The following is a 15,659-nucleotide window of genomic DNA, read 5'->3' as shown; positions in this document are numbered from 1 at the left end:
CTGGCCGTATCTATCTATCAACCAAACCATAGTATAATACGGAGGAGTGTACTCCACACATGTTGGGCTTTGGCATTGTTGGATGTACCATCATCATTCATGGCAGAGTCTGGTGACAGTAACATTGACGCAAAATCCAGGCCTTGCATAATGAAGGAATCCTCAGTTCATTCCACTCAACTCAGTAGTAATATAGCCTTAGAGCAGTCTCTTCTCCACACATTTCGAAGCGGTCAGAGCGAGCATCCAAACCGAGTGACGATTTGTACAAGGCTCCATTCCATCCTCTCTATCACGCAAGGGACGTCAGTCCTCCAGCTTACGAAGTCACGAAGTCTCCCATGTGTGTAATGTCATTCAAGCCTTGATATCGCTACTTCCACTCGCACTCCCACTCCCACTCCCCTCCCACTCCCACTCCCCTCCCCTTACATCACTCCAGCCACTCCAGTCACCCCAACCGCCACATTTATGCACGGTGATATACTGTACACACCACCATCCGATCCAAAGACAAATGAACCCCCAAACAAAGCAAAAAACGCACACTTCAAGCAGATGTTTTGTACAATACAGCAATAGATATCCCGCCCCCACCCCCGTCCGCCCCTCAAATCCACAAATCCACAAACTCCCTACCCAAAACAAAAAAAAAACACAAATGAAATCAAACAAATGAGAAGAAAATGAAAAACCCCTCAAACAAATGGAACAGGAGAGACAACCGGAACACCAAACCCCAAAGAAACACAGGAAACACAAGACAAGACAAATCGAGTAAACTTATTCTACGCAAACTCGCTCGGGCTCCCCTTCGCGCAAAAGCTGTGCCTCTGCTCGGCCCGCTCCCTCTCCTTCTCATTGTCATCGTCGCCCAATGATATTCCCAGGCCCAGTCCCGTCTGTTGCTGCCGACTCCGCCGTCGACGCTTCTCCATTGCACCCCAGTTGCCACCCGTGCTGCGGGGTACACTCTGCGATAGTCGGGTTACGACGGGGACATCGAGGCTTTCGACGACCGGCGAAGGAACCTTGGGCAGTGGCATGCTCGGTGGAGGATGCTTTGGCGCGCCGCGGGCGAGCTCGTTCTCCAGGGCACCCAGACTGCGGCGGCGGAGGGAGCGCGAGCGATAAGGGATGGTGATTGGGGGCGGGTGACCCGGCAGACCCGCTGCGGCGCTTACGCGGCGGGGAGAGATGGTGACCGGGGAGAGTGTCGAGACCGTTGGTAGCTGCGTGGCGGGTGAGGGTGCCGAGACGGTGGTGAGCAGTTCCGACGAGGACTTTGGCGTGCGGAGCTCGGACGTCGACTTTGGCGTGCGGTAGTGGTAGTTGGATTTCGACGGAGAGTCGAGCATGGATACGGGTCGCGGTTTTGTCGAAGGTGACGGCGTCGATTTCGGTGACGCGGTTTGGTACGGCGACATCGTCTGTATCGACACTGGACGCGGACGCCTTGCGCGTGGTGTCTGCGACTCCTCGAGCTGCTCGGACGAGATGACGGTGGTCAACGGTCGCGACGCACTGGGAACCGCAGGGACGGGAAGGATCGCCGAAGTCCGCGGTGTCCGGTAACTCGGCAGCGCGAATTTGTTGCTCGGTGAGGGCGTGCGCGGGATCCAGTAGAGGTTCCCGTCCTTATCGATAGCGCTGAGACCATGCGGGGGCAGCCGCAGTTCGATCGATGACCGCGATTGCGTCGACACTGCCTGCGACCGTCTCTTGTAGGAATTCCGACTGCTCTTCGTCGAGTATCGTTCGGGCGAAGTGTCCGGCGACATTTGCACAGTCATGACGCGCGTGGTGTCTCCACCAGAGTGTAGCGACAAACGCGAACCGCGCAGCTGATCCAGCACGATCTGATCGTGCGAGATGATTGATCTCTCCGCGTCCGTCGAGTTGCGACAGGTCGACGCGCGCTTCGACGCATTCTCGTCTGAAGACGACCACTCGGTCTTGGAGCTGTCGTCGCGGTTGATGACGATTCGCCTCGAGAACCTCGTATCGAATTCCTCAGCCTCCTTCTCGGCCTCAACTTCAACCTCCTGCTCAACCGCCGCGATCTCCAAATCCACCGACGTCCTGGGTATCTTCGGCAGTGGCTTGTCCTTCTTGACCAAGGGCTTCCCTCCCAGCCTCGCCGCCTCCATCCTCAGCGCGCCCATCCACCCATCCATATCCTCCGCCGACTCAAACACCAGGAGGATGGCCGAAACGCAATTGCGCATGGACCCCCAGAACGTGACTTTGGCGATGAACGCATTCCTCTTCTCTGGAACCAGCGCACCGCTTCCATCCTCTCCGGCACTGCTATAAACCTGGAGCACCCACGGTCTTCCTGGAATCGCATCGCTCGCGAATGCCAGTGAGCTCGCCGTCAACTGCAGCACCTTCTCGGGCAGCCGATCATCCATCCCTTCGCCTGAGTACTGCAGCAGAATTCCTGGCACCAGCACATACAACTTCTTCGTCCAGTCCAGATCCGCCGATTTCGTCGAGACGTGATGACGGTGAATCGCGCGACCGCGTCTCGAGCCGCCGCCGGCCTTCTCGACTTCCTGCTGTCGCAGGATCTTTTCGGACGAAAGCGTGCATGCCGGCAGCGACGATGTTTTGATGGCTTGGACGTATGCGACGCAGAGCGGGAATTGCTCTATCGTTCGAAAAGCGCTTGGCGGTGGTAATGGGTCGACGATCGGAACCGAGAGTTTCGCGGCTGGCACGATGGTTGAGGGTGTGTTAGGCACCGAGTTATGTCGTGTGTAGCGGTGGGTGGCGGTGCTAACGCTGTTGCTACTGCTGTTACTGCTGTCGCTCTTGTTGGTGGTGGTGTTGTTCAGCTTCGGCGACGACACGGGCTCTTCGACATCGATAGCGATGGTGAGTCTCGATTTATTTCTCGCTCCGAAGCGAGAAAAAAACGACGACATTTTTCTGCTGGGTTTTGGGTGTTGCTGCAGGTCGTAGTCGTCAGTGTGGGTGTAGTTGTGGTTGTGGTTGTGGTTGTGGCTGTGGTGGTTGTGGTGGTGGTAGTGGTGCTGATCCTTCTGCTGCTGCTGGTGCGCTTGCTTATGATGTTTCTGCTTCTGCTTCTGCTTCGGAGTGTTCGGTACTACCGGGCTCGAACCGTCGAAGAGATTTAGCTGGGTTGGATCTGCGCTCTTGGAGGTAGTGAGCGGCGACCAGTTGGACAAAGACACCGAAGCTCTTTTTTTCGGGGTCAGGGTGAGGGCGGCGGCAGCGTAGTAGCCGTCTAGTGATGCACGGATTCCGGAGTTTCTGGGGCCATGATCACGGTCACTCGTGAACACCATAACGGAGGGGGAGGGGGGGGGGGGGGGGGGGGGGGTGCGAGTATGTCGCGCGTGGGGTGTGGTGGTCAGTATATATATAAATCGTATATATATACTATGGAAATCGCTACGAGAAGGCACCGGACGTATATGGGTTAGGGGGGTGAGGAGTGCCAGTGTGCTTGCCTACGCCTATGCCTATGCCGGTGGGTGCCTATCCGTGTGCAGTGCGTGTGCACGACGGGAAAGGGAAAAGCTGGGGAATGGCGGCGGCGGCGTGGTCGCGGCGGGCGGGTGGGTTGGGATTGTGTTGGTGGTTCGGTCGTATCGCAGATTGGGCGGTAGAGCAAATGACAGCTGCAGAATAGTCGAGTGGTGACAGGTGGTAGTGGGTCCGAGTCTGTTGGTGCGCTCCAGCGAACAGTGGAGGAGGGTGTGGATCGGAACGGATTGGATTGGACGGCGGGAGGGGGGGCGAGGGTGGATGTCGAACCGAATTGTCCGTAACCGCCGGGGCTTCCGAGTTGAAAACTGTGAAGGAAGTTGGTATGTTGTGTGTTCTAAAGGGTGTTGTTGTTGTTGGGTGGTGACGGGGCCAGCCAGCCAGGCAGGCACAACAGAGACGGGACCAGTTCGGCGGTGACGAAAGACAAGACACGACAAGACAAGGCCAGGCAAGACCAGGCCAGACAGTGCGGGCAAAAGAGGGCGTTTTTTGCCGGAGAAACAAGCGAAGCGCCGGGGAGGGATGGGGGTGGAGGGAGGGGTGCTGAAGAACAACCGGCGGCCGGATCTAGGGAGTTTTTCGATATGCGGGTATATATGTAGAGTGAGTATGGGAGGACTTGTGTGGATGTTATGCGGGGTGCTTGCTGCTACTGCTGATGCTTAGATGGTATACATATGTGCGTGATTGTGCAGCAAGAACGAGCGTGGATGCAATGAAGGCGGCGGCTGGGCTGGGCTCAATGTGGGAGGAGGAGGAGGATGAGGATGAGGATGAGGTGGCGAAGTGAGGGCGAAGGTGAAGAGTGAGCAGCGAGCGAGTGAGCGAGTGAGCGAGTGAAGGGGAGTCTACTGTGCTCTGCCCAAGTATACTCGCGGTAGGAACGATGGTGGTCGTGAAGACCTGGCAAAATGTGGTGATGATTACGGGGAGGGGAGGGAGGGGGCTAATGATGCTGGTAATGTGTAGAGGACGGTATGTATGGTGACGATGATGACTGATAGAGTAGGGAAGATGAGAAGGGAAGGTGAAGGAACGGACGACTCAACGACTGAGCGGGTGAATGGCTGATCGATTGACTGAGACTGAAGGAGTGAATGGGGATGGTGCAGAGTGAATGGGGGAACGAGTGAACGAGTGGCCGAGTTGGAGGAGTGGCCGAGTTGGAGGAGTGAGCGGCAGTGGCAGAGGCCGTGGCCGTGACAGTGACAGCGGCAGTGGCAGCAGAAGATGTGAGGGTTGACCAGGCAGCCGGGGATAAGGCAGGCGGGTGGGGGGCGGTGATAGAGCTCGATTGTCCTCGAGGAGGATGAGTAGAGTAGAGCAGAACGGGGGGAGGGACGTGAGAGCAGGAGGGGGATAGGGAAGCGGAGGGAGTGAGACTATCTACAAGGCAAAGTAAGGGAGGATGGGCAGAGGCGGAGGCGGAGGGGAGAAAGACTGAAGTGGACGTTTGGCCCGGGCCAGGCCACGACGTCTCCCCTCCCTCCCAGAGATCAATCGAGCCAGACCTCTCTCTCGCTCCAGCACTCTTCACAAACAGACGCAACAACACCATCGATCCGACCATTGGTGTCCATCCAGCCGTCAATCGTTGCCTTCTGTTCCTCTTGGCTGTTTGCCGTCGCCCGCCCTCCGAGTTTTTACTTCTTTTCCTTCGTTTTCGCTTCGGCCATCTGCCGTCGCGTGCACTCCAAGGTTTCCAGCTGGTCACGACTCACGAACAGATCCAACATCGATCCGACCATATCTAATATTGCTGCCCGCCCAGCCGTCACTCGCTGCCTTCTTTCGGTGCGGACATCTGCCTTTGCGTGCCCTGCTGCCTCCTGTCTTCTGCCTACTATCTCCTGCCCTTCTGCCTACTATCTCCTGCCCTCCTTCCTCCCAGCTGAGTAGAGCACCTGTTCCAGCTCCTCAACATAAGTTCATAAGCCGCGCCCATCTCGTCACCCTCCCCCCTTCCGACCCAAACAAGACCAAACCACACAAACCGAACCACACCAGCTCAGCTCAGCCCACCAACCCCAACCCCAAACAACAACCCCCAAACCCCAAACCCCAAACCCCAAAGCCCTTCTTCTTCTTTGTCGTCGTCGCCGCCGGAGCAAGAGCAAGAGCAAGGAATAGAATACTCTAGTTTGGTTAGCTGCACCAACAGGATGAACTTTCTGGGACCGCCTAACCTGCTGAGGCCTCGCACCAACCCCACGCAAGTTAACCATATACAACCCAAGCCGTGCACGGTCCCGTTTCGAGCGAAGTCAACTTGGAAGGGAAGGGCACCAGCTTCTCTCCAGTCGCGATCCACTTCCGTTTCCGTTCCAGTCCCAGCGAAAAAGCAGCAGCAGCAAACATGTCTGTCTGGATTCTGCATCCGTGCCCACACACGTGCCGGCTATTCCGGGCGTAGTTAGTTGGTACAAGGGGGGGGAGTCTGGTTTCATCTGGACCAACACGGACGGCGCACTACGGACGACGATGGACGGCGGACCATGGACCATGGACGGGACTCTTCTGCACGCTGGATCGGGCCGTGGCCGTTGCTGTCGTCGTTGTTGCGGACGGCTGTGGACGGCTGTGGCACAGCTTCCTCTCTCTTCACGCTTCACTGTCCCCGTCCCATCCCCAGCCCGTGGGAGATTCGGATTCAGCACAATTCCTCTGCTCTGCTCTGTGATGCCGTAGTGACATTCCCGCCCGCCCGTCCCGCCGCATTTAGTGCCTAACTGTCCAAATATGTGTGTGTGGACGTCGCTTCCTCCGAATCCGACCTCGCCCGTCCCTGTTCCTGAGACATTTGTTTTTTTCCCTTTCCTTTTCCTTTTCTTCATGGCTGTCAAAAAGCAAGTGGCATACAGACAGACAGGACAGGACAGGACAGGACAGGACAGAAGTGGGCGGATAGCAAAGTGGGTGGGTGGACCGTGGTGTGGACCGTGGTGTGGTGGTGGTGGTGGTGGTGGTGGTGGTGGTGGTGGTGGTGGTGGTGGTGGTGGTGTGGTGGTGGTGTCCGTGTCCAACATCGAGCACCCCCTCCCACCCCACCCCACCAACAAACCCAACCCACTCCCACACTCCCTCACTCCTTCCCTGGCGCCCGCACGCGCAGAGAGCAGAGAGCACAAGGCAAGGCGTTGCCTGTCCAGGGTGCGAATAATGCACGTACCGCACTCTACTTTGTAAAGGTAAGCTGATGCCTACCTCTCTATCCACTTCATGCATGCACGCATAATTCTCTGCGACTTTTCTACATCTTTGCCACTCACTCTCTTCACCGCTCTACACACATATCATAGCAGCAGCAAGAAACGAACGGCCCCAATCCAACAGAAACGGAAACGGAAACGGAAACAAAACTACCTAGAAGAAACAACCCCAAAAAACCCACGAGAAACCCCCGCTCCCACACTCCCTCGCTCGCACGCACGCCGCAGAGTACGCACAGACTACTTTTTGAATGATTGAATGATATCACAGCCCCCCCCCTCACCCTCCCAATCATAATCATAACTTGTTGGGAGTGGGAAGTGGGCAGTGGGCAGTGGGACTGGTATGTAGTGGGAGTGCGAGTGGGAGTGGTAGTGGAACTGGAAGAGAGCCGAGAAACTGGTCGTGGTCATGGCCATGGTCGTAGTTACCGTAAGTGAGTAGAGTATAGTAGAGGAGTAGAGTGTGTAGGGTACGTGCGTGGTTCCAGTGAGCTCTCTCCCTCTCCCTCTCCATCTCCCTCCCTTTGTCTCTGTGTCTCTCCCTCAGTCCCTCTCCCTCGCCCTCTATGTATATCTCTCCCACTCCCGAGCTCTCGAGCTTTGGCTATCGGCGCCCCAATACCGTATCTCCGGACGCGGTATTAGAATTTGTGGAATTTGGGGGCGACGCCGACCGGCCGAGCACTGGTCATACCCATGCCATGCCTGGAAAGCCTGGAAAGCCATGATGAGGGAGTCCCAGAGTCCCAGAGACGGAATACCGGGACATCTGGGCGCGCGGGACGGGGGGCGTGCGGCGTAGCATTTACATCATTTATAGATATACCAGAGTAGGTAGAAAGGCAGACGCTATGGCCGTTCCCAATCTCTACAGGTGCTGATCCGTGGTTCTGGTGCGGGTTCTGGTGCTGGTGGTGCTGGTGGTGTTGCTGCTGGTGCCAACGGGGACCGGGTCGGGGGTCGGGGGGGGGGGGGGGGGGGGGGGGGGGTGACGGGGGATATCTAGGAGGGGGGTGGGATTGATGGGATTGGGGTCAGTCGCGATGGATGCGGTAGGAGGGTATGGTAGGTGGGTATCGATATGATACCGGTAGGCACTCATGTCACGATAGTTGGGATGGGTGCCTATCATACCATGCCATACATAGCATGTCGTAAAGAGCACTGGGCGCCTTGCTGTCTTGCTGTCCCCGTCGCCTTCGCCTTCGCCGCCGTTTGTTAACGATGGCGACGATGGCTTCGACGGGAGTTGGCATCGCAGCTTCATGCGAACCACGTCGCCGAATTCTCCACGTAGGTGTGTAGAGTATGTAGAGTAGGAGGTCAAGCGAAGACGCATGACACGCCGTACTGGAAGCGTCGTTTCGAATCCGTTTGACTGGCTGTACCACTAGTAAGAAGTAGCTAACCTTTAGCGATATCCAGACTCCAGAGGGAGAGAGGGACAGAGAGAAAAGAATTGTGGTCGTGGTCGCATACGGCCAAGTTAGCTGCTAGAGTAATTAGCGATATCCAGCCCCTGCCCCTGACGCTTTTGAGCGTCGAGTTCTGCGCAGCGTTTCCGGGTGAGTTTCCATGCAGCTCGCACGCAGCTCACGTGCCTCGTACTCTAGTTAGGGCAAGGATTTCGCAGTCCCACACAACCGGAAGACGCACACAACGCAACTTGACTTTTTACAATCGTGCACACAGCGCGATCACGCCCTCCGATCCCCGACGACAACGACAACGAACTTCCGCCCGCCAACCCTCCCTTTCGCCCACGCAAACCTCGTCGACAAACCTGCACCTCTCCCTCCAACCGGTAAGTTCGCCTCGCCTCGAAACCCGAGCTTTTTGAATCCCCCTTACCTTTTCTCCCATCTCGTCCGATGGCCCGGACTATGATCGCAAGAGAAAAGAAAGGGCTTCGGACACTCAAAATGGCTCGACTGACGTAAACCCCCACCCGGGGAGCAAAGCAAACATGGTCAAGACTTCCGTCCTCAACGATTGCTTGAACGCCATCAACAACGCCGAGAAGGCCGGGAAGAGACAGGTCCTCATTCGCCCGTCGTCGAAGGTCATCGTCAAGTTCTTGCACGTTATGCAGAAGCACGGTACGATGGATTGTGGGGGGCGAGGGTGCAGGGGATGGATGCGGGATGGAAGGATGTGCAGTGTGTGTGTGCGGACAGCGCTCGCGCGCCCCGGGTTGATAACTAGACGAGCGTTTCGATCCCACGACGTTAGTCCTTTAAGTATCCGGCACATTGAACACCACACACGCACTGGCTTCCACACGTCTCCATCCACCTTCTTGGGCCCTCGCTCTGGTAGACACCGGGAGCCACACGCTGACACTTCATACCAGGTTACATCGGCGAGTTCGAGGAGGTCGACGACCACCGCTCCGGCAAGATCGTGATCCAGCTTAACGGCCGCATCAACAAGACCGGCTGCATCAGCCCGCGCTACAACGTCAAGCTCGGCGACCTCGAGAAGTGGGTTGCCAAGCTCCTGCCGTCGCGTCAGTTCGGCCACATCGTCCTGACCACCTCTGCGGGTATCATGGACCACGAGGAGGCCCGTCGCAAGCACGTTGCCGGAAAGATCATTGGATTGTATGTTCTCCGCGCTCCTCGAACGAGTGAGATGGGATAAGTGCTAACGGATACCACAGCTTCTACTAGATGTTTTTCGCTAGATAGTCGAGTTTAATAATAAAAAAAGGATCGGCGTTGGTCTGCTTTGGTTTCAATGGGCGTGAATTGAGCGTGTTTCGGTGTATCTTTAATAAATGCCATTTCTCGGGTTCCTTCACGATGGGATTTCTTCTTTTTCCAAACTCAATTCGAATTGACTTTTGCAAAAGTCACCAACTTTATAAAAGACAAGTGACCGGCTGTGATTATATCGATTGCGCGCCGTGCGAGTACCCTCTCATGTGAAGTTGTTGGATATATTTCGTCCCACCGTTCCCATACCATCACCGTTCATACATAAAGCCATTAGAATAACAAACAAAACAAACCCATAACCCAGCACGCAGCAAAAGAAAACCGATCGTAAAGTTACACGCGCCCCCATATATACATCCACATGCCCTCACACATCCACGCCCTCAAAACCATCCAAAACTCCCATCAAACGCCTCCTCAAACACCATTTTATCCGCATCGAGCAGATCCTCATCGTCAAGGATATCATCATCATAGACCTCCTCCTCCTCCTCCTCCTCCTCCTCCTCAGGCGTCCCCCGGATCTCCCTCAGCGTCGGCACCCGTCCCTCCCTGAACCCATCCAGCAGCGCCTCCATCTCCGGTTCCGCCATCTGACACAGGTCCGCGAGCGACCACTCCTCGCAGACCCTCGACATCCACTCCATCCTTTTCGGGCCCTCCTCCTGGCTCGTCGCAATCTTCCTTAGCCGCTTCCTGAGCACGCCGACGCGCGTAATCGCCTCGCCGAGGTTGTCGGGCAGCTCCTTCGCGATCTGCCGGCGCACGATATTCGCCAGCTTCGGCCCGTTGCCGTTGGTCGACACCATGACCTGCAAGGGCCCGTCACGGTGCACGCTGCCGAAATAGAAGTCGCACTCCGGCGGGACGTCGGCGACGTTCACTGGTATGCGCAGCGAGTGGCACAGCGTGTAGATCTCGCTTGATACCCGGGGGTCGTCGATGGCCGTCAGGACGAGTGTCGGCGAGAGGCTGTGGATGAACGACGGGGCGTACTCGCTGTCGTGGTGTGTCAACGAGCTGGAAGGGCACGTGCGGATCCGGTGGAGCACCTCAGCGTTGCAGCCCGAGAGGGGGCACACCAGGTGCACGTGCGCGTCGGCGTTGAGAAGGCTGAGGATGCGCCCGGCGGCGACGGCGCCGCCGCCGATTACGAGGACCGGCTTGGACCGCACTTGATACGCGACTAGGAGCGAGCCGCCGGATTGCACGGGCGGGAAATTGTGTGCAGTGGTGGGCGGGATCGGTGTGGTTGAGGGGGATGGCGTGGGCAAGGCTTTGGGCGTCGGCGGTGGCGACATCGCGGGTGTCGGTCTCGTGGTGGTGGTGGTGGGACTGGACATGGTTTGTGGGGGGGAGTGGGCGGGGACAGTACGGGCAGAAGCGCGTGCGGAGTGGTGGATGGGGTTGTAGTTGTGGTGGCGGTGGGCGCGGAGGGGGGTGGTGAAGAGCTTTCTGGTGCGGTGCGCGGTGGTGAGGGAGGAGAAGAAGTAGTGTTGTAGTGGTGGTGGTGCAGGTGGTGGTCGCATATCTTCGGGTCGGGTCTAGGTACCGCCAGCAGCAGCAGCAAGCACGCGAGAGCGCCAAGCAATGCAACGCTCTGCACTCTGCGCAGACTTTCTCCGAGGCAGTGGGCGGAAAAGACACCGGGACTCGATCTTGTGACAATCGGGATGAGCAAAGAACTTGCGCGATGTTTATCAGAAACGACGGATACCCCACGTTTGTCATCAAAGAACGGGGAATGCAGTTGGTAATAAATATGTGCTCAGCTCCACATTGCTGCAGACGACTCTTTCGTTTGGACAATTTGACTTTGAGTCGGTCACGACAGCTGCCTGAAGGTGCTGTGCATGTGCGGGGGACCAGCAGAACATGTGAAGCATCGCATAGATCTGTGCTTAGGCCGTTGCATAAAGCTCTGCTCTCCTCTGCTCTGTCTGCACGCTGACTACGCGTCCGCTCAGCTGATTACTTCATCAATCTATGATGTGCTTCTGAATTTACCGCATCGAGTAGTGTGCCAGTGCGAGCAAGCAAGATCCATAGCTCTCTCATCAGCCGTGAGCGCGAGCAAGCAAGCTCCGTCAACCCCCGTACCCAACCCCAACACCACCGACTGCTTGCTTGCCGAGAACACGACAGACAGATAGACCGACCGACAGACAATGGCCTCCCCGCGTCCATCGCCGCCATCGCATCTTCACCCTCACCCCAAGCAGATCCCACGCGTCACCCGCCGAGTGCTTGGCAGCTCCAACCCCTCGTCGTCACTGCAAGCTTCCAACCGAAATGCCTCCAACGGCGGCCGCCTCTCGCCCTCCGCCTCGGAGGTGTCGCTCACCGCCACGTCCGAAATCTCGCGAGGGTCGGCGCTCGTCTGTCCTATTTGCTCGGAGGAGATGGTAGATACCCGTCGTGCATTGTGCGTCGCCGTGCGTGGGCCATGCTAACGGCGGAGACAGGTCACGCTCCTGCAGCTGAACCGCCACCTCGACGATACGCACGCCGAAGTCGAATCGCTGGAAAAAGACGACATCACCACGTGGTTCCGCAAGCGCATGCTGAAAGCCAAAGCGTTCCAGCCGGTCGCAGTGCTGAACCAGAAGCTGAAGGGCCTCGACGTCTTCGAGGCGAACGACCTCCCCGGTGACCCGCAGCAGGGCTACCAGCAGCCACACCAGCAGCAGCAGCAGCAGCGCGACGCGGACTTCCACGTCACCCGCGCTCACTGGCAGAAGTCCTACGGCGATGATTTCTGTCTCGACCCGACTTGTCAGCGCCCGTTGGGCGTCGTCAATGGTTGTGTCAATTGTAGGAAGTGTGGGAAGCTCTTTTGTGAGGAGCATACGATGTATCAGATCCGGCTCAGCAGGAGTGCGCAGCATGAGCCGGTGAGGGGGTATTGGAGTAGGGTCTGCGAGACTTGCTACAAGAGTCGAGAGGGGTATAATGATCATCATGGTGTTGTCAGGGATCATACCGAGATGTTCCGGAATGCCAGGAAGAGGACGGTTGAGAGGTCGTGCTTGGAGGTTTCGAGGCTGGAGAAGAGATTGACGAAGGTTTGTTTGTTCACTGGTTTCATGCTGGGTCAAGTGCTGACTGGTTGCAGCTCACACAGCTCCTCATCAACCCCCCACCGGCGACCATCACAGCCAACGGCGACAAAGCGAGCGTCATCCGCGGCCTTACAAAGCCACTAATAAACCAGCGACGAGCCCTCGAGCAGAGCGTGGTAGCTTGGGAAGACGACGCCGCCGTCGCCGCCTGTCCCTACTGCCTCCAAACCTTCTCGCGCTTCACGCTTCCCAAGCACCACTGCCGTCTCTGCGGCAAAATAGTCTGCGGCGACCACCGCACCTTCTGCTCGAAGGAGATCACGCTCGACGTCGCCCCATCCACGGCCGAAAAGCCGCTCTCCACCCCCGACGGCCCAGTCCTCCACGTACGAATGTGCACGCCCTGCGCCACCACACTCTTCAGCAAACGCGACTTCGCCGCCTCGCTCTCCACAACACCCTCCTACGTGCGCCCCTACACCACACTCGTCTCCTTCCAAAACGGGATCAAAGAGCAACTCCCACGGTTCCAACGGCTCGTTGATAGCCTACAGCGGCGGCCGGGTGACCGCGTCGCCGTCGTCGAGGCCGTGCGCATGAAGAAGCGCGTGGTCGAAACCCTTGGGAAGGTGGACGCGCTGGCGAAACAGATCGCGGGGCAACCCGCCGCACAGGGGAGCGCGGAGGAACGCCTGAGAAAGTCGATCGCCCTCGCCACCGCAAATTGGGGCCGCGACGTCGGCCTCCGCGTTAAGTCCGCCGCTATGATGCTCGATCGCGTCGTCGATAGCACACGCCCTTCGGCCGCGGCGGAGATCGCGCAGCGCACGGGAAGAGCCCCGCCGAATATGGCGAAACCGCTACCCACCCCGAACCACACTCCAGCCCCCGCCCGAACGGTGGAAGAGGGGGAGAACGACGAGGACAACCAGCGAAGGGATGTGGTCGTCGTGCTGGAGGAGCAGAAGTTCCTTGTCCTTGCGATGATGGAGGAGGCGAAGAAGCGAAGAAGGTTCGATGAGGTCGAGGCGCTCAGTAGGAGTCTCGACGAGATTGAGGACGAGATTGGGAAGCTTGGGGGTGGGGTGTTAGGGGTGTAACTGGGTGGGTCAGTACTCCAAGGATAGGAGGGGAGGTAATGGGGGACCCAGGTAGCTAGGATGGGGATGAGGATGGGGAAAGAGAAGGGAGGGAAGGAGGAGGGGAGGTGTGCATATCGTCTTTTGAGCATTTTGGGGTGGCGTTTGGGTATACTTTTGTGGCGAGTTTGGGATAGAATTCTGTTTTGTTGCATGGTGGTCACTCGGCGATTGCCTGGGTACCTAATGTACCTGGTGGTGGAGTATCAATCAAGCTATGAGTTGTCTATCAGAGTCTTGCTACGGTGATGGGATGAATGGACATTGTACTATGGTTGCGGGATCTCGTCAATCACGATCGACATACGCTACCAGGCCTACCAGACGGCTGGTAGAGTAGGTTGGTGGGTGAGTATCTAGATGGAAGGATGGAAGGATGGAAGGATGGGAAAGCAACATCTCCAGTCTATTCTCCGATCCCTTCTCTTCCCCAAATTCCTGCCTCCGTCTCCGTCTCCACGAATGCTATCCTCCACTTCCCACCCGCGATACTTCTTCAAACTCGAGCCCTCCTTAACCCTTCAGGAGAGTCTATGCACCCTTTCAGCAATAAAAAGTGTGGACAGCCACCTGTTATCTACTACTTCCATAGCCCATAGTCCAAGCACGCAGACAGAGTGTCAGTACGTGGCGCCGCGAATCAAGCCCGTCCCTGGTCACGTGACTAGGTGAAATGAGGACGTGTCAAGGAGTCTAATAGATACCACGAGCACTCTACTCCAGAATCGCATACTCTACCTACTCTACCTGTGGTGCGGGATCCGGTTTCAAGTGGTCAACGGGTGTCGAGTATGATATGTATGTAGGATAGGTATGATATGCTACGTATGATATGCAGGACTGCAGGCTTCGAGAAGGAGTTGACGGGTGGGGAGGGGGGAGGCCCTGAGGGCAACTGCCGGGAAACGTGTCGAACAGTAGGTAGAGTAGAGTACATTGGCGTCTGACGGTTGCTGCTGCTGCTGCTATCGCAGAGTATGTATGAGTAGAGTGTTCACCGGTTCCAATCCTGGCTGCTGAATGGATGGACGGGATCCTGACGGGATCGAGAGGTGATTTCGACAGCCCTATTGCGTCGGTAAACCTTGGGGGGACGTCGATTAACGGCTGGCTGGTTGTATGGTTGTATAGTAGGCATAGCATAGGCGATTGCGTTTGGGAAGCGAAGTGAATGGGGATGGAGGTGGTGGTGGAGGTTGTCGCGAAGATGGAGGATCGGCTGGATTCTTCAGGTTTCTCTGCCTGTTTCTATTCCGCTTCATTTTCCTACTCCTCTTCTTCCCCGACTCTCGTCTCCCCATTGCTGTCTGCACCGCGACAATCGCCTTCGTCTTCAGCTTCACCACACCCCAGCAGCGTAGTCGAGTGGAAGCTATCCTAGAAGAAGGTGGTGGTTCAGCCAGCCAGCCAGCCCCTTAACGGTTTCGCTACTCTACAGCAGAGTAGAGTAAAGCACAGCACAGTCCCCCTCCCAAGCAATAATCAATCAATTACCTCCTTCCTTCACGGCCCACTCTCTTTCTCAGTCCTGTCCTGTCTTGTCCGTCGTCGCCGTCCTTGTCCCTTTCTCCATCCCTCCTCACTCCCTTCCCTTCGATCTCTCACCCGTCCTGCCTCGGAGCCACAGCAGCCAGCAGCTTTCATTCACTCTCCTTCGCACGCCCATACCCTGTCCACCACCACCACCACCACACTACCATCCGCCGTCCATCATCCATCGCACCCGCCACTACTCCCTCCCACCACCACCCACCACCCACCACCACTTCCGGCGTCCACGCTTCGCCTGCCATTTCTCCCACCATATATATCGCCGTCAGCACGACGATACCGCGACGAGTACCGACTATAGCACCCCATCGCCGTCGTCATCTTCACCCCGCCCGCCCACCTCGATCGGCCCATCCCTCCCACGTTCCCCTCCTCACACGATAACCGCAGCACGTCAGCATTCGGACGGTTCCTCGGAAAGACCAGCCTACGTATCCGTCACCTGCTCTTCTCCGA

General features: G+C 57.2%; 5 protein-coding genes across 5 annotated transcripts; 2 read left to right on the top strand and 3 right to left on the bottom strand.

Moving 5' to 3' along the window:
* Nucleotides 1-338: 338 nt before the first annotated feature.
* On the bottom strand, nucleotides 339-3,027 carry BZA05DRAFT_411152 (uncharacterized protein). The gene has a single exon (XM_051484967.1). It carries the CDS (start codon nucleotides 2,928-2,930, stop codon nucleotides 789-791), a length of 2,142 nt encoding a protein of 713 aa, XP_051335491.1. The 5' UTR covers nucleotides 2,931-3,027; the 3' UTR covers nucleotides 339-788.
* Nucleotides 3,028-4,266: 1,239 nt separating this feature from the next.
* BZA05DRAFT_411148 (uncharacterized protein) lies at nucleotides 4,267-5,558 on the bottom strand. The gene has a single exon (XM_051484966.1). The coding sequence runs from the start codon at nucleotides 5,087-5,089 to the stop codon at nucleotides 4,466-4,468; it is 624 nt and encodes a 207-aa protein (XP_051335490.1). The 5' UTR covers nucleotides 5,090-5,558; the 3' UTR covers nucleotides 4,267-4,465.
* A 2,873-nt stretch (nucleotides 5,559-8,431) lies between these two features.
* Nucleotides 8,432-9,603, top strand: BZA05DRAFT_411141 (ribosomal protein S8). Its single transcript, XM_051484965.1, has 3 exons — nucleotides 8,432-8,830; nucleotides 9,085-9,334; nucleotides 9,394-9,603. Exons 1-3 carry the CDS (start codon nucleotides 8,698-8,700, stop codon nucleotides 9,401-9,403), a joined length of 393 nt encoding a protein of 130 aa, XP_051335489.1. The 5' UTR covers nucleotides 8,432-8,697; the 3' UTR covers nucleotides 9,404-9,603.
* A 231-nt stretch (nucleotides 9,604-9,834) lies between these two features.
* On the bottom strand, nucleotides 9,835-10,752 carry BZA05DRAFT_427440 (uncharacterized protein; the record flags this gene model as incomplete). The annotated part of the gene is made up of 2 exons (XM_051486059.1): nucleotides 9,835-9,867; nucleotides 9,931-10,752. 2 exons carry the CDS (start codon nucleotides 10,750-10,752, stop codon nucleotides 9,835-9,837), a joined length of 855 nt encoding a protein of 284 aa, XP_051335488.1.
* A 747-nt stretch (nucleotides 10,753-11,499) lies between these two features.
* On the top strand, nucleotides 11,500-13,906 carry BZA05DRAFT_379467 (uncharacterized protein). The gene is made up of 3 exons (XM_051481886.1): nucleotides 11,500-11,856; nucleotides 11,917-12,516; nucleotides 12,567-13,906. The coding sequence occupies exons 1-3, from the start codon at nucleotides 11,620-11,622 to the stop codon at nucleotides 13,611-13,613; spliced, it is 1,884 nt and encodes a 627-aa protein (XP_051335487.1). The 5' UTR covers nucleotides 11,500-11,619; the 3' UTR covers nucleotides 13,614-13,906.
* The last annotated feature ends 1,753 nt before the right edge of the window (nucleotides 13,907-15,659 follow it).

This window comes from Tricharina praecox (genome assembly GCF_024521635.1).
Source record: "Tricharina praecox strain CBS 144465 chromosome Unknown BZA05scaffold_34, whole genome shotgun sequence".
Taxonomy (NCBI): domain Eukaryota; kingdom Fungi; phylum Ascomycota; class Pezizomycetes; order Pezizales; family Pyronemataceae; genus Tricharina; species Tricharina praecox.
This window is presented reverse-complemented; position numbering and strand designations above follow the sequence as displayed.